General features: G+C 45.3%; 1 protein-coding gene across 1 annotated transcript in view; it reads right to left on the bottom strand.

Moving 5' to 3' along the window:
* C2H20orf194 (chromosome 2 C20orf194 homolog) overlaps window positions 1–21,190 on the bottom strand; it is a 441,211-nt gene that overhangs the window by 283,410 nt on the left and 136,611 nt on the right. Inside the window, exon 7 of the mRNA XM_030190991.1 lies at window positions 17,074–17,151. Coding sequence (XP_030046851.1) covers window positions 17,074–17,151 — 78 coding nt within the window. The remainder of the gene's footprint in view (window positions 1–17,073; window positions 17,152–21,190) is intronic.

Below are 21,190 nucleotides of genomic sequence, written 5' to 3'. Positions count from 1 at the left end.
CTGCTGTCGTGTTGTCCAACAGAACACTAACAGCCAGTCCCTCCAGGGTTTTGTGAAAGGCCAGAAGCGCCTGAAATATCGCTCTCAGTTCTAAGCGATTGATGGACCACCCCATTTCCTCGGATGTCCATAGACCCTGGGAATAGCTTCCCTGGCAATGTGCTCCCCAGTCCTTCAGGCTGGCATCCGTTACCACCAGGCACCAATCAGGAAGCGCTAGCGGCATTCCTCGCCGCAGCATGCTGTCTGAGAGCGACCATTTCATACTGAGTCGGGCCGCAGGGAGCCACATGAGTCTGCGCTGATAATCCTGGGACATCGGAGACCATCGTTGAAGCAGGGCAATCTGCAGAGGTCTCACATGCGCTCTTGCCCATGGCACCACTTCTAAGGTGGCCGCCATCGACCCCAACAGCTGGACAATGTCCCAAGCTCGCGGGTGAGGCATCCTCAGGAGCAGACGGACCTGATTCTGAAGCTTGCACCGCCTTTGGTGGGGTAGATAAACAAACCCCGAGGCCGTGTCGAACCGGACCCCCAAATATTCTAGAGATTGAGAGGGGGTCAGGTGACTTTTGGGTACAATGACAACCCAGCCCAGAGACTGCAGTACTGAGACCACTCTGGCTGTAACATGACGACTCTCTTTTGCCGAGTCCGCTCTGATGAGCCAGTCGTCTACGTACGGGTGAACCCGGATACCCTCTCGCCTGAGAAAGGCAGCTACTACCACCATTACCTTTGAAAAGGTTTGGGGAGCTGTGGCGAGGCCAAAAGGCAAGGCCCAAAACTGGAAATGTCTTCCCAACACTGCAAATCGGAGGAACCGTTGGTGAGGGGGCCAAATAGGTATGTGCAAGTAAGCATCTTTTAGGTCCAGAAACATGAGGAACTCTCCTGGCTGTACCGCTACAATGACTGAGCGCAGAGTTTCCATGTGAAAATGCCGCACTCTCAGAGACTTGTTGACTTCCTTCAAGTCGAGAATGGGCCAAAAAGACCCGCCTTTTCACGGCACCACAAAGTAAATGGAGTAATGACTGCAGCAATGTTCGGCAGGAGGCACATGGATCACCACTCCAAGGTGCAACAAACATAGTAACATAGTAAATGATGGCAGAAAAAGACCTGCATGGTCCATCCAGTCTGCCCAACAAGACAAACTCATATGTGCTACTTTTTGAGTATACCCTTCTTTGATTTGTACCTGTCCTCTTCAGGGCACAGACCGTATAAGTCTGTCCAGCACTATCCCAGCCTCCCAACCACCAGCCCCGGCACAGACCGTATAAGTCTGCCCAGCACTATCCTCACCTCCCACCACCGGCTGGCTCTGCCACCCAATCTCGGCTAAGCAACAAGACTTGTAGGGTCTCCTCTACAGCCGCCCGTTTGACGGCAGTACCGCATCGGGACTCCACAAACACGTCTCTCACCGGGGCATTGAATTCCAATCGGTAACCTTCTCTGATCAGGTCCAGGACCCACTGATCCGAGGTAATCTTGGTCCACTCCTCTAGAAAGAGGGAAAGGCATCCTCCTACAGCTGTAAAGGAGGAGTGGACCGGAGCACCATCATTGAGAGGGTCGCCCTTGGACTCCAGGCCTAGCACCGGGCGCTGCGGATCGCTTGTCCGAGCGAAAGGAATTCCTCTGCTGAAAATGGGTATGTTGAGTAAACCCAGCAGAGTGCCCCGGGCGATACCTTCTAGCTTCACGGAAGCAAGGTCTAGAGGAGGAGGGAACCACCTGACCCTTGGAAGGAGGCCGCGGCCTATCTTCAGGTAACCGCTGGGGTTTAGCATTCCCCAGGTCTTTTACAATCCTCTCCAACTCCTCTCCAAATAACAGAAGGCCCCGAAAAAGCAACTTCACCAGCCTTTGCTTAGAGGCCATGTCAGCCACCCAATGCCGTAGCCATAGAAGGCGGCGGGCGGACACCGCCACAGACATCTGTTTAGCCGAAGCTCTGACCAGATCATAGAGAGCGTCAGCTAAAAATGACAAGGCCGACTCCATGCATGGTGCAACCTCAGCGAGGGACTCCGCACCATCCACGGGCTGTTCCACAGCTTGTTGTAACCAAGAAAGGCAGGCTCGAGCAGCATAAGAACTGCAAACAGACGCCCTTAAGGCTAGGCCCGAAATCTCAAAGAACCGTTTTAGCGCTGATTCCAGGTGCCGGTCCTGAATGTCCTTCAGGGCGACCCCTCCCTCTACTGGGAGGGTGGTCTTTTTGTCACAGCCGTGACTAAGGCATCCACTTTATGCATCCCAAAACGGGCCAAGTGCTCCTCACTCAGAGGGTAAAGATGCCCCATCGCCCTGGTCACTTTCAAGGGCCCCTCTGGGTCAGCCCATTGAGCAGAAATAAGCTCTTGGATGGAGTCATGCAAAGGAAAGGCTCGAGCAGGTTTCTTAGTACTCGCCATCCTCGGATTACCAGAGGAGGCCTCGCCTTGAACAGGATCATCAATAGAGAGGGCCTGTAAGGCATCAGAGATAAGCGCTGGCAGCTCATCGCGGTGGAAAATACGAACCGCAGTGGGATCATCCAGATCCAGTGGCAAACCGGCACCTTCCTCTGGCTCCTCAGACCACGAAGGCCTGCCAGATCCCTCTGAGTCCCCACAGCCCGACCTCGGGGGGGGGGGGGGGGGGAGGGAGGTGCGCCACTTTCCGAAGGGGAATTTACCCGTCTATGTTTAGCGTGTATCCAACGCTCAGGGGCATCCTATAAACACACCAAAGCTAAACCTTCCAATCTCAGAAACTCTAAAAATCCTTGGAGTCACTATTGACCGCCACTTAACACTTGAAACTCGTGCAAACAACACAACCAAAAAAATGTTCTACTGCATGTGGAAACTGAAAAGAATAAGACCATTCTTCCCAAGATCCGTCTTTCGCAGCCTAGTGCAATCCCTCGTACTCAGCCATCTGGATTACTGCAACTCACTATACGCAGGTTGTAAACAGCAAATACTGAGGAAACTTCAAAGAGCCCAGAACACAGCAGCCAGACTCATCTTCGGAAAACCAAAATACGAAAGTGACAAACCCTTACAAGAGAAGCTACACTGGCTCCCACTCAAGGAACGCATTACTTTTAAAGTATGCACATTAGTCCACAAAATCATTCACGGTGAAGCCCCAGCTTACATGTCTGACTTAATAGACCTACCACCCAGAAATGCTAAAAGATCATCCCGAACTTTCCTCAACCTTCACTTCCCTAATTGCAAAGGCATAAAATACAAAACGCTGCACGCGTCAGCCTTTCCTTATACGAGCGCGCAATTCTGGAATGCGCTGCCACGCAACCTGAAAGCGATCTACGAACTAACCAACTTCCGCAAATCATTGAAAACTCATCTCTTTGATAAGATTTACTGCAAGGATGAAAACACATGAAGTCCACACACACTGTTAGTGATACAACAATACACTCCTTCTGAATTTCCCATCCCCCGTAATTTCACCACATTTATACCTCTAATCACAGAAAAAGGTTATACCGAATGTTCTCCTACTATTGTTCAGCTGCCCTGTCAGTTTCCCGTTATTTCCTTCCATTGTTCTATTGTTCTTCTCCATTGTTCTAGTCCCTTAACGACACTGACTTGTTTTTGCATAACTCCTCACAATGTAATCCATAACCAAGTTGTAACAAACTGTATTTCCACCATTCACAATGTATTGTAAGCCACACTGAACCCGAAATAGGTGGGAAAATGTGGGATACAAATGCAATAAATAAATAAATCCACTTCTGACATCTGCCCCGGGCCATCATCAGTCAGAGGGAGACCAGATAGCAACGAAGCGTCAGACACCTGTGGCAGAGCTCTTTTCAGCATGAAGGCTTTATGTAAAATAAGCACAAACTCGGGGGAGAAAAACTCAGCCTGACCTCCAGTCTCCGAATTAGGAGCTACGGGGAACGAAGCTCCTCTGGTAGCCTCGGCCCGAGGCGCCCCTCTGCTCACAGACTCCTCCGCAACCCCAGGGGTCGAGCCATGTGGGACTTCCAAGATGGCGCCCGCTGCCAGCTCCATTGAGCGGGAAGACTCATTGCTCACCATGTTCGTACTGGCTCTACCGTCTATACAGCATGTTTTACAGAGCCCCACTGCTGATCTGCTCTTGCCACAACAGGAACAGCGCTTAACTCCCTCAGCAGCCATCGCCGAAAAACAGCAGAAGAAAATACAAAATGGCGGCTTCGCGCCAAAATCACCCCGATCGGAACGCCATCCGCGGGCCCTCCCTGGAGGAGCTGAGTACCACTCTTACCTCAAAGGACCAAGTCCACCGAGCTACGGTCAAGCTGCAAGTCAATAAAAGCCTCAGAATAGCAGCGCATAAAAAGCGTGTTTTTTTTTTTTTTTTTTTTTACGCTGTGAGGAAAGTTGGAGGCAAACAGCTACAGAGGTACTCCGGAGGCAGTAGAGGGTGGGAAAGGCAGGGACAGGGCAAACCTATATGCCTACATCCACAAGGGGGAAGTGGGAAAGGCAGGGAAAGTGCGAACCTATGTGCCTTTAAAGTGGGCACCACCAGCCACAACACCACAACTCAACTGGCCAAGCACAGGAGCCTCCCCAGGCAGAAATTTTCAAGGAGCTGTACAAGCTGCGTCCTACCCTGCTGGGAGATAGAGAAATACTGAGAGGCAGATGGAGCTAGCCGTCCTAGAGGCACCATGGTTTTCAGTGTTCTCTATCTCACTCTGCTGGTAGGTGGACACAACCCATTCGTAATGGATTCATCTGCTGCTGATGACAAGGAAGTGGGGTATCCCTAGCAAACAGGCTCACTCAAAATAATGAACATTGGTCAATTGGGCCTCGCAATGGCGAGGACATAACATAGATTGGCCTGAAACCATAAACAACTAACTGAGAGTGCATCCTGGAACAGAACAAAAATGGGTCTAGGAGGGTGGAGTTGGATTCTAAACCCCGAACAGATTATGCAGCACCAACTGCCCAAACCAACTATCGCATCGGGTATCCTGCTGGAGGCAGTAGTGAGATGTGAATGTGTGGACTGATGACCACGTTGCAGTCTTGCAAATCTCCTCAATGGAGGCTGACTTTAAGTGAGCCGCTGACGCAGCCATGGCTCTAACATTGTGAGCCGTGACATGGCCCTCCAGAGTCAGCCCTGCTTGGGCGTAAGTGAAGGATATGCAATCTGCTAGCCAATCGGAGACTGTGCGTTTTCCGATGGTGACTCCCCTCCTGTTGGAATCAAAACAAACAACAGGGCGGACTGTCTAAAGAGCTTTGTCTGCTCCACGTAAAAGGCAAATGCTCTCTTGCAATCCAAGGTGTGCAAACTGCTTTCGCCAGGGCGGTTATGAGGACGGGGAAAAAAATATTGGCAAGACAATTGACTGGTTCACATGGAACTCCGACACCACCTTTGGCAGGAACTTAGGGTGCGTGCGGAGGACTAATCTGTTGTGATGAAACTTGATAAAGGGGGAAACACTACCAAGGCCTGAAGCTCACTGACTCTACGAGCTGAAGTAACTGCCACCAAGAAAATGACCTTCCAGGTCAAGGACTTCAAATGGCCGGAATTCAGTGGCTCAAAAGGAGCTTTCATCAGCTGGGTGAGAACGACGTTGAGATCCCACGACACTGGTGGAGGTTTGACAGGGGGCTTTGACAAAAGCAAACCTCTCATGAATCGAACAACTAAAGGCTGTCCAGAGATAGGCTTACCCTCTACACAGCGGTGATAAGCACTAATCGCACTAAGGTGAACCCTTACGGAGTTCATCTTGAGACCAGACTCTGATAAGTGTAGAAGGATCTAGGGCCTTGCTGTCACACCAGATGGCAAACCTCCTCAATTTAAAAGAGTAACACCTCTATGTGGAATCTTTCTGAGAAGCAAGCAAGACTCAGGAGACACCCTCTGAAAGTCCTAAGGAGGCGAATTCTAAGCTCTAAACATCCAAGCCATGAGAGCCAGAGACTGGAGGCTGGGATGTAGAAGCGACCCCTCGTTCTGGGTGATGAGGGTTGGAAAACAGTTCAATCTCCACGGTTCCTCGGAGGACAACTCCAGAAGAAGAGGGAACCAGATCTGACGCAGCCACAAATGTGCAATCAGAATCATGGTTCCGCAATCATGCTTGAGTTTCAGCAAAGTCTTCCCTACTAGAGGTATGGGAGGATACACATACAGAAGCTTGTCCCCCAATGAAGGAGAAAGGCATCTGACGCTAGTCTGTCGTGGGCCTGAAGCCTGGAACAGAACTGAGGGACCTTGTGATTGATCTGAGTGGCAAAAAGATCCACTGAGGGGGTGCCCCACGCTCGGAAGATCTTGCGGACTAAGCCCATGTTCAGTGACCACTTGTGAGGTTGCATTATCCTGCTCAGTCTGTCGGCCAGACTGTTGTTTACACCTGCCAGATAAGTGGCTTGGAGAAACATGCCGTGACGGCATGCTCAAAGCCACATCTGGACAGCTTCCTGAAGAGAGGGTGAGATCCAGTACCCCCCTGCTTGTTGGTGTAGTTCATGGCAACCTGATTGTCTATCTGAATTAAGATGACATGGTTGGACAGCCAATCTCTGAAAGCCTTTAGAGCGTTCCAGATCACTCTTAAAGAGTACCTGGGATCCTCCTCTTCCTCCCACGAACGATCATCTTCAGTATCGGACAAGACATCTCAGAGCAGTCCGAAACTGAGCCTGCCTCGATACCGAGGTACGACGTTCTCGATGGCCATGCCGAGAAGTTGACGCCCGCCTAGACTCCGGTGAAGCTTCCTCCACCTACATTGAGGGAGAGTCGACCTAGGTGGCAGCTGACACCGATGCTGCAGGCAGCACCGAGGTCGGGGACCTAACCACAGGCGAAGGGCCAGATACCGCTGTAGCCGATGGTACAGAAAGCACAAGCACCCCCAACACCGAAGCAGACTGGCACAGTAACCCTTCCAGAAGCTCTGGAAGCAGGGCCCTAAGAACAAACCTTAAGAAATGCCAAGAACCATAAGTGTACTGTACCAGAGATGTTCAGAGTTTCTAACCTAGAGTATAAAAGATTATGATCTACAAGAATGAACACTGCTGTAAAATCTAGAGAAACTAAGAGCCCTGTTTACTAGATGTGATAGCGTTTTTAGAGCACGCTAAACATTAGAGACACCCATATATTCCTACGGGTATCTCTAGCATTAGAACGCACTAAAAACCGTAGCATGTCTTTAGCGCAGCTCAGTAAACAGGGCCCTAAGAAAGTGATGCTACCGGTGTCCAGAGTCTTGTGGAGTTCACTCAGAAGGGCTGTGAGGATGGTCTTGCAGCTATGCCCAGGGCAGAAGCATGACTTTCATGGGTGCAAAAGGTTGCAAGCTTCAACATGATTAAGAAGCTGCTTAAAAGCAATATGTTAAATAATCTTCGATACAATGCAGAGATTTGAGATAGGATGGTAGCTAGAGGAAAGGTCACTGTTTAGTCTTGTTCTTTTGAGAATAGTTTTAACGACTGTATGTTTCCAGTTAAATGGGAATTCTCCTGTGGAGAGACTATTGGTGACCATTTGTAGAGGAAAAGGTATGAGGCAGTGTTGGGGATTGATGAGCCATGGTGAGAGGATTGGGTCAAGAGAACAAATATTGAGTCTAACTGAACAAAGAAATTTAGTGAACATTGCCAGACTGAGAATGGAAAAGGAGTGTCAATAGCTGATCGGTAAGCTAATGCTATCTACTACTACTACTTAACATTTCTAGAGCGCTACTAGGGTTACGCAGCGCTGTAATGTAAGAGTTGACAGGGTTCTGACAGGCAGTGGTGGGGTAGGGGAGGAATAGGGTAAGAAGCTATAATTAGAGCACTGGGAAGCGGGTTTGGTTTAGATTTGAGCTGGTTTACTTTGCAATGAAGGCTGAATCAAGGGCATTATGGGAAAGGGAGCTCAATGGTATATTAACAGGCCCTAAAACAGTGAGATCTCAAAGAACTGAGAAGAGATTTGGGGGGTTGTTAATAGATTTAATGATCTGTGTAGAGACAAAGACGTTTTTGCTCGTTTTACCTTTCTGTGGTAAAAGTGATAGGAGGTTTGGTATGAAGTTAGCGTCTCAGTTGATTTGTGCTTTCTCCAGGTCCATTCAGCGTGATGAGATGACACCTTAATATGGTTAAACCAGTATGATACCACTAATTACACAAGTGGCACCGCTGATGAGGGAAACCACACTGTGGTGAAAAAGATGGCAGTTAGGCTCAATGGGTTGAATTCCAGAGGGAAACTAGAGTTTCAAGGGGGGCAGTCATGAAACTAGAAGAAAAAGCTGTGCTGAGGGAGAGAATTGATGAGGGATCAATGTGTGGGAAAAGGCAGGTCCTGAAGAGGGAAGGGTGTATGTCTGTACTGGAAGTTTGGGGAATATGAAGGCTGAAGGAAATTACGAGATGATCAGACCAAGTTAAAGAGGTTGAATGAAAATGCTAGATTAAAAGTATTCTACCTGAAAGCTGAAAGAACGAGGTCCAGAGTGTGACCAGCAGCGTGAGTTGGGAAGTGAATGCGGTAAGTGAGGTTGAGATCAGAAATAAGGAAAAGGAAGTGTCTGTCGTGGGTGGAACAGGTGTTGTCAACGTGGAAAACATCACCTAGTAGTAAGAGGTTAGGACACGTAGATACAGCAATGGATAAAGAGTTTGCGATAAAGATTCCCATGGAGCAGTGGGAATGTGTATGGGTATTGGGAGGCAAAGTTTAAAGAAAATTAGTTATTGATAAGAAAAGACATCATGAGAGAATTCAAGATATCCACAATGAAAGTGCATGAAAGAAATCTGCATGCACTAGCTCTACTGTATGCAATACAGCTCATCAATACTCACTGTGGATATCTTGAAAACCAGACTGGCTTGATAAACCCTGATCTAGAACATGCAAGAGGCTTTCAGTTCCCCTTATGAGAAACAACCAAAGACACACTACTTGATTCACATGAAAAAGACACACCACTATCAATAAAAAGGAAGACACCATCTTGAATGAAACGGAATCCACTGACAAAGAAAGGTAAGGATCCCAAAAAGAAAGCACCCGCAACTTTGACACCTGCCTGGCTGAACTTATTGCCACGAAAAACACCCTGGCTGATATTCAGTCAGCACTCTCTATAATATGTTAAGGCTAACACTTGAACTTTTAAAGTATTAAGGGACAGCCCCTACTCAAACCCCTCCTGCAGAAAGGCAAGCACATCATCTGCCTGCTGTGCCATAACCTTGGACTGAAGCATCACCCATCAAAGGCTTTCTAGGTTCTCACCATAAGATACTGACACACTCTTGAGCTTTCAGAAGTGTTGATACTACCACCAGAGAATTGTGTCTCTCCATTTTAACTTATGTCTCTCAAAGGGCCAGGCCATAAGCTAGAAGAGATCTGGATCCTCCATGATGGACCTTTCAGTATTTTGGACTCCCTGAGGAACTGAAATAGTTTTCCTATAAATAGAATGCTCAGATCAGTATACCATGGTCACCGCGGCCAATCTAGAGCAATCATTCCCACCAGAGAGGGATGCCTCACAATCCTGCAACCTACACACCCAATGAGAGGCCATGGTAAAAAAGCAAACTGGTTGCTCCTGTGACCACATCAAAAGTAATGCATCAAGTCCCTGACAGCCCTCTTTTTTTTTAACTGAAAAACCCTGGTGCCCTGGCATTTCAAGGAGACGCCATGAGATCAAATACTGGCAGACCCCACCAATCGACCAGAAGCCAGAACACCCAATCTACCAGCTACCATAAGGCTGGGACCAGTGTTTTCACTAAGAAAATTCCGAGCATCCCAATGTGACACTGAGAAGGGTACCCAGTGCTCCTTGGCCAAATGAAACAGAAGAATGATCTCTGCAGTTACTGCTGCACTTCTGGTTCCCACATGCCTGTTGATGTAAGCTACGGTGGTCATATTGTCTAACATCACTTGTTCTGCTGCCTCCTCCTATAAGGGATAGAAGGCCAGTAGGGCCAGGCAAACCACTCAAGCCTCTAGCCTGTTTATAGGTTACGAGGCCCCCTCCATGTCCAGGTTCCCTGAGCCACTCACCTCTGGTAACATGCTCTCCAAACAAGGAGACTGGCATCCATCATGAGCACCACCCAGGAGGGGAGGGATGCAGGGGCATCCCCCTTATGAGATGCTGAGGACATCACCAACAGCAGCAGAAGCTAAGAACTGCATTCTTAGGACTGAGATGACATGAATGCCCACTGGATGAGATGCATGTGAGTCCCCACCGATAAGACCAAGTCCAAAGTCACCACCATGGAGCCTAGTAACTATAAATAATTCCAGGCTCTCAGCACCACCTGTAGCACAAATGTCTACAGCTGAGAAAGCAGTCTCTCCACCCGATCTGCAGTGAGGAACACTTTGCCCACTCTGGCATCAAATCTCACTCCCAGATATTCCAAAGTCTATGAGGGAACAAAGTTGCTCGACATAATTGATCACACAGCCTAAACTGTCCACCACCTGAAACATGCAGATTAGCCTCTGCCAGGTCACGTGGCATCAAATAAAATTCCCTTGCTGGACTTCTGCGATCATGGAGCACAAGATTTCCATGTAGAACTTTAGGACTGAGCACCACACTGACTCCCTTGAGTTCCAGAAATGAATGAAAGGATCCTCCCCCCCCTCCCCTCCATTTCTTTGGGACAACAAAATACATGGAATAACAGTCTTGGCCCCACTCCACTGGTAGAACTGGCACCACAACCTCAGCCATCAGAGACTGGCTCACAACTCAGCCATTGCTTTGTTTGTTGCTCGAACTGCAGGGAAAAGCCACAAAGGCATCTGAAAGAGGTTACACAAACACCAGGGCATACCTTGGACCACCATCATGAGGACCCAGTGGTCTGATATGATATGGGCCCATTCCAAAGCAAACTGCCTAAGCTGACTTCCCACATGGCTCAGCTCCTCAAATAAGCCTACTGCTCCTTACTGTAAACCATTACTGCCAGAAGGACCTCCCACATCTCTGGGTTTCCGAGCTCACCAAAAAGTCTGCATCTTCTTGAAATACCCCAGCCAAAGTCAGGGGAACTTCCCATATTCTCAGCTGGGACCCACAACCTACTGGACAATGTCCTCTCAGCTGCCCTCTCTCAATCCTTGGGCAACTTCTATGGATCAGTTTCAAGTCCTTACCTAATTTCTCTAGGTCCTCTCCAAATAGGAAATTACCCCTGAATGTGAGCTTACCAAGCCTCAACTTTGAGGCTGCATCTGCTGCCCAATTCTGAAGCCAGGAGGCCCAATGAGCAACTACCAGAAGCCACTGACCTTGCCCCAGTACGCACCAGGTCACATAGGACATGCCCTAACCATGTAACCACAACAAATTACTGCCTGAATACCCCATGCTGAAGCCATGAACCTCTGCTTCAACAGCAACTCAACTCTTCTGTCTTGTGTATCCTTCAGGACTATTTTTCCGTCCACAGGTATCACTGTCCTCACGACACTGTCGCCAGCACATTGACCCTCTGGAACCTCAAGAACTAGTCCAAGTCCTCCTGGGGCAAGGGGTAAAGCCTGGCTATGACCCTGGTGTTTCTGAGCATAGTCTACGGGTGCCCCCCATTCCTCAAGCACCAAACAATTCACTGGAGATTTGTCAATTTTGGAAGTGGAAGTTCCCCCTCCTCTAGGGCTGACTACCCAAGGGATAAAAACTTCCCTCAACATCCTCCACTCGTTACCCAGCCTTCTCCAAGATTGCGAGCCTGGGTCCTCTCTAGGCCTTTTCGGACCTTTGGGCTCTGCCCATGTCTCTCCAGAAACACCCCCCCTCCCCACCATAAGACTTCCTGTTGCCCCAATGCAGGCACGGAGGTCAATGGCTGAAGCACACAGGTCACTATATCCTGCACCAAATGCTGCCCCTCATAAAACCCTCCAGCAGTTACTGGGACGACCTTCAAGATCCTGGAAACATCCATACCTTTGGCACCGCCCACTGCATCCTGTTGTGTGGGAGGTATGTGGCCCTGTGCTAAAATGGATGTTTCCACCAGTAGAAAACCCACCTCCATCAGAGCAGCTAGTTCCCCGACTTCCTTCGGTCTCAGCTGCATCCTTAACCATTGATCCAGAAGTAGTAAACTTCCCTGCAACCTCTCCATCACAAGGAGCATAAAAGGAGTCGACTGATGAGCTGCACATTTGCTCTCCACAGGCGTTGCAGAATCTATCACAGTCTGACATAATGTGATCATCAAACTGCTCAGACCACACGTGCCTCTTCAGCTCTCAACTGCTCCTACCCACGCTGTCTTGCCCAAGCTGGGAAGTCCCGAAAGAAAGCCCTCCTGCCTTAGCACTTCCACTTCCTCCTGCTCTTTCTTTTTTTTTTTTTGAAGTAGCCCAGAGCCAGGAAAGGGGAAAACAGACCCTGAGTGTGCACCCTATCAATATCGTGAAGCTTGCTTCTCTATATCATTTATTGTCTCTTCTGCCTTTCCTCCCACAGCAAAGGTTCTAACACCAGTATTCTGGGGTCACAGACCACCAGCCATTCATCAGCTTATGTTCACGCCCAAGGTTAAGAACGCTCCTTCAAATTCCTTTTACTATTCTTTCCTCTAAATCTTACCACACCCATACCACCATTGGTCTGACCCAGTATGGATTTTCTTATGTTCTTAACACACACATATATACATACATAAACACTCACAGGGAAGCTGGAAAGAATTCCATGAGCCATGCTCTGCATGCTTTCCCTCCTTTTTTGCCTGTAATTTAACTACACTTATAGGTACTCTGAATGCAAAGTGATGCATGTGGGTATGAGGAACCCGAATTACAGCTATGTCATGCAAGGTTCCGCGTTAGGAGTTACGGACCTAGAAAGGGATCTAGGAGTCATCGTGGATAAGACGTTAAAAACTTCTGCTCAGTGTGCTGCGGCAGCTAAGAAAGCGCACAGAATGTTGAATATTATTAGGAAAGGGATGGAAAAACACGAGGATGTTATAATGCCGTTGTATCACTCCATGGTGCGACTGCACCTCGAGTATTGTGTCCAATTCTGGTTGCCACATCTCAAAAAAGATATAAAGGAATTAGAAAAGGTGCAGAGAAGGGAGACGAAAATGATAAAGGGAATGGAACGACTTCCCTATGAGGAAAGGCTGAGAAGGTTAGGGCTCTTCAGCTTGGAGAAAAGGCGGCTGAGGGGTGATATGATAGTAGTCTACAAGATAATCAGCGGATTAGAGCAGACAGATGTGAAGCATTTGTTTACACTTTCAAACAACAAAAAAACCAGGGGACACAAGATGAAGCTAGAATATGGTAGATTTAAAACAAATAGGAGAAAGTTTTTCTTTACTCGGCGTGTAGTTAGACTCTGGAACTCATTGCTGGAGAATGTAGTGACAGCAGCTGGCCTTACGGAATTTAAAGGGGGTTTGGACAGATTCCTGAGGGAAAAGTCCATTGAACATTATTAATTTTTTTTTTTTTTTTTTGGGGGGGGGGGGGATTGTCGGGTTCTTGAAGCCTGGATTGGCCGCTGTCGGAGACAGGATGCTGGGCTTGATGGACCCTTGGTCTTGTCCCAGTATGGTGGTACTTATGTACCCACCTACTGAATGTATAGCGCAGCTTAGGGGGGGGGGGAGAACACTGCTCCCCCTGCACAAGCACCACTTTTAACAACAACAACAACAACAAAAATGGGACAGTAGGGGCACTTTTGAACATAGCAGGAAAAGGACCCCTTCAGTGTCTACCAGCTGCCTCCTCCAGTACCTCTATTTCTGATGGTATTATACACACTGTAATACACTTCAGGGAATTATGTACCAAAAAAATCTAAATAATGCATGGCAAAACAATGCAGCATGTTAAATAGAAAACATTTGTATGTTCACAAGTTGTACAAACTAGTTAATAGACTCATGGGGCTCATTTTCAAAGCACTTAAAGACATAAAAAGTACCGCAGTAACCTATGATACTCTGTATGTCTAAGTGCTTTGAAAATGAGCCCCTAATATATACTAAACAATTGACTGTAACCACTGAGCCTACTCCCACTGCGATTCAACTAGCCACTTACTTTGAACAGAAAATAATTAAAATCAGGGAAGTTGTTAACAAGTCTAATTGCCATTCTTCAGTGCAGACAGTGTATTATCTAATTCTTATGATGATGCTGTTGCAGATAGATTCTGGTCTATTTTCTGTATTCCCTCGCTTAATACAGTCAAATCCTCTCTTTTAAAGTATTCCTCCTCACAGTGTGCTTTGGATGCCTGTCCTAGTCACTTGCTAAAGAGCGCTCCCAGCTCATTTGTTGATCTCCTTCAGTCACATATCTCATACATTTTATCTTGTGGTCCTTTCCTCATGGAGAAGGATTCTATTATACTCACCCCTATTCCTAAGAATGCCCTGGTATCTGCAAGTGATTAACACTATTCCACTTTTGGTCAAGGTTATGGAGAGTATAATGGCAGCTCAACTAATGGACTTCCTATCTTCCTTTTCCCTCCTGCATAAATCACAGGTGGGTTTCAGACTTTGTTATAATACTAAAACAGTCCTCTCTATCTTAGTATCGAACTTTTGAGAAGAAGTCAGTTTGGGTAGTAAGTTTTTAGTGATGCAATTTGACATGTCTAGCGCTTTTGATGTGGTCGATCATGATCTATTATTAAACTTATCAGATCATTTTAGTTTATGTGGGAAAGTCCTAGCATGGTTACAGCATTTTCTAAAGTTAAGATCTTATCAGGTAAAAATGTTGGGCTCTCTTTCACAGCCATGGTCTACTGTCTGTGGCGTGCCTCAAGGATCACCTTCATCTCCCCATCCTATTCCCTGTTATGATGGCCCCTTTGGGTAACAGATTAGAAATGGCGGGCTTTCACTCTATTTATGCTGATGTTACCATCTTCATTCCAGTTAAAAATGGTTTATAATACATGAAATTCTACCTAAGGCCAGAGAGAAGCTTGATTTGATGGAGTTATGGCCCTCTGAGTTTAAGCTGAAATTAAAGAGAGAAAAAACTAAATTCATGGTAATTACTAATCCTTTTGATCACAGCCCATATAGCAGTTTCACCAATGATCAGGCTTCTTATCCTTTGGAAACTAATCTAAAGATATTAGAGGTAATTATAGATCGGCATCTAACTTTTGAAACTCAGCTATCCTCTATAATTGCCAAATCTTTTAAGACCCTTTGGAAACTTAAACATATAAGATCCTACTTTTCCTCCAATATCTTTAGGTTGCTTCAACAGTCTCTAGTCTTAACTCAACTTGATTACTGTAACTCCATTTACGCTGGCTGCAAGGTGGGCTTTCTGAAAAAAATGCAGACTGCTCAGAATACTGCAGCTAGATTTGTCTTCCAAGTATCTCGTTTTGATAGGGCCTCCCCTTTTTTACTTAAGTTGCATTGGCATCACATAAAAGCAAGGATTATATTTAAGCCTTGCGTTTTCATCTTGCAATTATTATATGGTGTAGCACCAGATTATATGCAACCGCTGATTAAACTTCATCTGCGAAATGCCTCACCTGGTGCAAGGAACTACATGAGACTACATTTCCTGAACTCCAAGAAAGTGATTTACAGATCAGTGCACTCTGCCAGTTTTACCTATCAGGGCACCAAGTGGTGGAACTCTCTGCCAGCGGCCATTAGAAGTCAACAAGATTAATTAAAATTTTGCAAGGATCTTAAATCTTACCTCTTTGCTAAGTTCTTATTAAGAGAAAATGGCTCTAACTTAATCCAGTTTTGTTCTGCCAAGTTCTGCACATTTCCTGTGTTCTTTACTTTTTGCCTTGTGTATTACCTTTCTAAACAATTTTTTTTCCTGCTTATTTTGTATTTAACATATTATTAGTACAGTAATAACTTTCTCTCTATAAATGTTTTGATTGTAAGCCACACTGAACTCAAGATTGATTGGGATAATGTGGGGTATAAATGTCATAAATATATAAACAAAAAGTACTTGGAGTACTACATTCTGGAAATATATGCAGGTACTTTAATACTTGGCTCTCTGTCCAGCATATTCTCATTGGCCATGTGAACGGTGATGTTCAGAAACAATAATACAAATCCTGAGGTTACTGGCAACCATAAGATAGATTGCCTGTCAATGTTTTTGGGATGGTGCCAAATGGCCACCAGGCTTCAATTCAGCTAGCCTTTAGTAAAGCGGTTGAGTTACCAAAGTTTAGGTATAGCTAACATAGATAATATGTGTTATCTGTATTAGCTGTACCTAATAGAGCTGCAGGCTGATAAATGGGGAGGTCACTGCTGCTCCTTGAAATCTTGGACAATGTCACTTAACCCTCCATTGAATTAGGTGCAAAACCTACCCCCATTTACTATGCAAACATAGCCCATTCAATGTGAATGGGCTATGTCAGCATTAGCACGGCTTAGTAAACAGGGGGTTAAATTGTAAGCCCTCCAGGGACAAGAAAATACCTATTGTACCTGAATGTAACTTGCCTTGAGCTATTATTGCGAATCTGTGGTCTTAACTGAAATCCAATACCAGGCATACTGTGAAGTAATACAAACACTTCAAATGTCGCTCAGCATCTAAAGAGCAAGTCTACCATACCATAATAGCACTAACTTCCATGAGTCACATAACAGTAGCCCAGCTCTGGTTCAGGGACAACAACTCCCAAAGCTCTATCAGAGGAAGGTCCATAGACCAGCTCTGAGAGCCAACGCTATGATACTGGCCCACTCAGGGACCTGGATCATAATGCAGGCCACAAGGCCCCAATGTGAACTACTGCTGCACCAATCCTGACTGCAACCATCTGCAGGAGACAGAGAAAACTGGAGATTACACAAGTTCTTATAGTGGCAATGATGTCACAAACGCATTGTTTTCTGACTCCATCTGCTGGTTAGGAGGCACAACCCATTAGAATGGATTGGGCCAGCAGGAAAAGGAACCATAAATGGTTTTATTTAGTGTAACAAAGTTCATATTCTTTACCTCTGACAGCAAACTCTCCAGGGAAACAGGATCCATTCTGCTGTACGCTTTCCACAGAATTTCACTAACATCCAGTAGCTACAAAACAATTGTAAAACGAATAAAAATCTAGACATTGACAAACATTTCAAATTCCATTCTAACTCCCATCTTACCCCAGTCTTGCTCCTATGGACTTCTACTCACATCCCTCCTACTCCTCCAAGCAAACTTATAATCACTCCTACAGGAGAGAGCACAGGGACTAGGCCACCAATACATCATGGCTCAAACATCAATAGCAAACTGAGTCAATGCAGGACTCAGACTGTGCTCAAAGCACACTTTCCCTGACTTCTCCATAAATCATTGCGGAAGGTAATTGTTATGAGCATACTCTAGATCAATCTATTCATGCTGCCGTACTGCCTTCACCTCAGCCCTGCAGTATCTGGGGAAGGGGGAGGGAGCACAAGGTAGGGTTCGGAAGTCCAAAGGGTGGTGGGGCAAACAATACTATTAACATTGCCTACAGACAACAAAATCTTAAATCCAGAACTAACTGTAGGTAAAATAAAAAGAAGTGGTCAATTGTTATAAGCACAGCAACAATTATTCAATCAATCCCTTAAACATAAATGTAATAATATCAGGTTAGTCCACTCATATACATGTAAAAATCAAACATTATAGATATATATTTTTATTTGACTCCTTGTTTCTTAACCTATATTTCTAAGGCTATAAGAAAACAGAAAAGCAATCAGCATTTGGATTTATTAGCTCTTCATCCAAACCAGATAGATAACTATTTCCAGCATCTGAATCATTGAAGGCTTCAAGGAAGAGAGGAAGAAGGAAAGCAGTAATTAGGGTTACCCTCCCAATTTCAGTTACTATGATGAAAATAACTTGAAGAATTACAAAAAAAAAAAAGTGACAAAGAAGATATTTCTTAGGCATTAGGATTTCTCATTAACTTCAACTTCAGAACTCTAACCATCACACCACATTAACTATTTGAACAGGTTCCTTCACCAAAAGCAAGAAGCTAATGAAAATGTGATTAGTTCTATCTATAATTTACTATTATTGCTTTTTTTGTTTACTTAGGCATATTTGACTTCTTTGCTTTTTTAATTTCCTTACACATTTTCATGTCTTAAATCCTTTTCCATTTCTTTATTCCCCATCCCTCTAGTCTCTCATGAAATCTTGCCAGCAAAGCCTGCAAATAAATGTTCTCCTCCAAAGGCACACTCTCTTCTCCAAGCAAACACAGTACCAACACATTGTAAGTGTCGAATTGTTGCACCAGAATTTTGAGTCACCAGGGATGCATTTTACCACTGCCTCTTATAGCAATATAACACCAAGTCAGTTGACCAATGTAAAAGCTTTTAAAATAGTAGACACTTTACTCCTTTACAGGTTTATGACATCCAAGACGTGTAACTACTTCCTCATCTACTGTACAAAATGACTTGGTATGTAATTTCAAAATCAGCAAAGTTTAAGATGCCTTTTGCCACCATACCAAATTCTCCCATCATCCAGTAAATATCCTAACAGGTTCTGCTATACTTAATGTGAGGATATGTTTCCTATTTATGAAGATTTTTAATTTCAGTGGATCTCTGAATTTTGTAAATCTAAGTGTTTTGAAAATATGCCTCAATATGTTCTATGTATCTCTTAACTCCTGCAGGAATTCTTCACAAAAATTTTAGAAATCCCTCATACAGTATTTTAAAATTCTGCATAAGTACATAAGTAATGCCACACTGGGAAAATATCAAGGGTCCATCGAACCCAGCATCCTGCCCACGACAGCGGCCAATGCAGGCCAAGGGCACCTGGCAAGCTTCTCAAACGTACAAACATTCTATACATGTTATTCCTGGAATTGTGGATTTTTCCCAAGTCCATTTAGTAGTGGTTTATGGACTTGTCTTTTAGGAAACAGTCTAATCCCTTTTTAAACTCTGTCAAGCTAACCACCTTCACCACACTCTCCAGCAACGAATTCCAGAGTTTAATTATGCGTTGGGTGAAGAAACATTTTCTCCAATTTATTTTAAATTTACTACACTGTAGTTTCATCGCATGCCCCCTAGTCCTAGTATTTTTGGAAAGCGTGAACAGACGCTTCACATCCACCTGTTCCACTTCACTCATTATTTTATACCTCTATCATGTCTCCCCTCAGCCGTCTCTTCTCCAAGCTGAAAGCCCTAGCCTCCTTAGTCTTTCTTCATAGGGAAGTCGTCCCATCCCCGCTATCATTTTAGTCGCCCTTCGCTGCACCTTTTCCAATTCTGCTATATCTTTCTTCAGATGCGGCGACTAGAATTGAACACAATACTCAAGTTGCGGTCGCACCATGGAGAGATATAAAGGCATTATGACATCCTCACACCTGTTTTCCATACCTTTCCTAATAATACCCAACATTCTATTCGCTTTCCTAGCCGCAGCAGCACTCTGAGCAGAAGGTTTCAGTGTATTATCGACGACAACACCCAGATCCCTTTCTTGGTCCGTAACTCCTAACGTGGAACCTTGCATGACGTAGCTATAATTCGGGTTCTTTTTTCCCACATGCATCACCTTGCACTTGCTCACATTAAACGTCATCTGCCATTTATCCGCCCAGTCTCCCAGTCTCGTAAGGTCCTTCTGTAATTTTTCACAATCCTGTCGAAAGTTAACGACTTTGAATAACTTTGTGTCATCAGCAAATTTAATTACCTCGCTAGTTACTCCCATCTCTAAATCATTTATAAATATATTAAAAAGCAGCGGTCCTAGCACAGACCCCTGAGGAAAACCACGAACTACTCTTCTCCATTGTGAATACTGCCCATTTAACCCCACTCTCTGTTTCCTATCCTTCAACCAGTTTTTAATACACAATAGGACATTTCCTCCTATCCCATGACCCTCCAATTTCCTCTGTAGCCTTTCATGAGATACCTTGTCAAACGCCTTTTGAAAATCCAGATACACAATATCAACCGACTCCCCTTTGTACACGTTTGTTTACTCCTTCAAAGAATTCAAGTAAATTGGTCTGGCAAGATTTCCCCACACAAAAGCCGTGCTGACTCGGTCTCAGTAATCCATGTCCTTGGATGTGCTCTGTAATTTTGTTTTTAATAATAGCCTGCACCATTTTCCCCGGCACCAACGTCAGACTCGCCGGTCTATAATTTCCCGGAGCTCCCCTGGAACCTTTTTTAAAATTCGGCGTTACATTGGCCACCCTCCAATCTTCCGGTACCACGTGCAATTTTAAGGATAAATTGCATATCACTAGCAGTAGCTCCACAAGCTCATTTTTCAGTTCTATCAGTACTCTAGGATGGATACCATCCGGTCAAGATTTGCTACTCTTCAGTTTGCTGAACTGCCCCATTACATCCTCCACGTTTACCGTGAAGTCAGTAAGTTTCTCTGACTCGTCCGCTTGAAATACCATTTCCGACACTGGTATCCCAACCAAATCTTCCTCACTGAAGACCGAAGCAAAGAATTTATTCAATCTCTCCGCTACCTCACTGTCTTCCTTGATCGTCCCTTTTACCCCTCGGTCATCCAGCGGCCCAACCAATTCTTTTGCCGGCTTCCTGCTTTTAATATGCCAAAAAAATTTTTATTGTGTTTTTTTTACCTCTAATGCTATCTTTTTTCGTAATCCCTCTTGGCCTTCTTTATCTGTGCCTTGCATTTGCTTTGACACTCCTTATGCTGCTTCTTGTTATTGTCAGATGGTTCCTTCTGCCATTTTCTGAAGGCGTTTCTTTTAGCCCTAATAGCTTCCTTCACCTCACTTTCAACCACACCGGCTGTCTTTTGGACTTCCGTCTTTCTTTTCTAATTTGCGGAATATGTTTGGCCTGGGCCTCCAGGATGGTATTTTTGAACAGCGTCCATGCCTGTTGTACAGTTTTTACCCTCTCAGTTGCCCCCCTAAGTTTTTTTTTCACCGTTCTTATCATTTTATCAGTCTCCTTTATTAAAGTTAAACGCTAACGTATTTGACTTCCTGTGTATAGTTACATCTATATACTTTAATTATAATTTTTCTGTGCATAATTCTCTCAACAAGGGCCTAGATTCTCCCCACCAAAGCCTG

The sequence above is a fragment of the Microcaecilia unicolor genome, chromosome 2 (genome assembly GCF_901765095.1).
Source record: "Microcaecilia unicolor chromosome 2, aMicUni1.1, whole genome shotgun sequence".
Classification (NCBI taxonomy): domain Eukaryota; kingdom Metazoa; phylum Chordata; class Amphibia; order Gymnophiona; family Siphonopidae; genus Microcaecilia; species Microcaecilia unicolor.
This window is presented reverse-complemented; position numbering and strand designations above follow the sequence as displayed.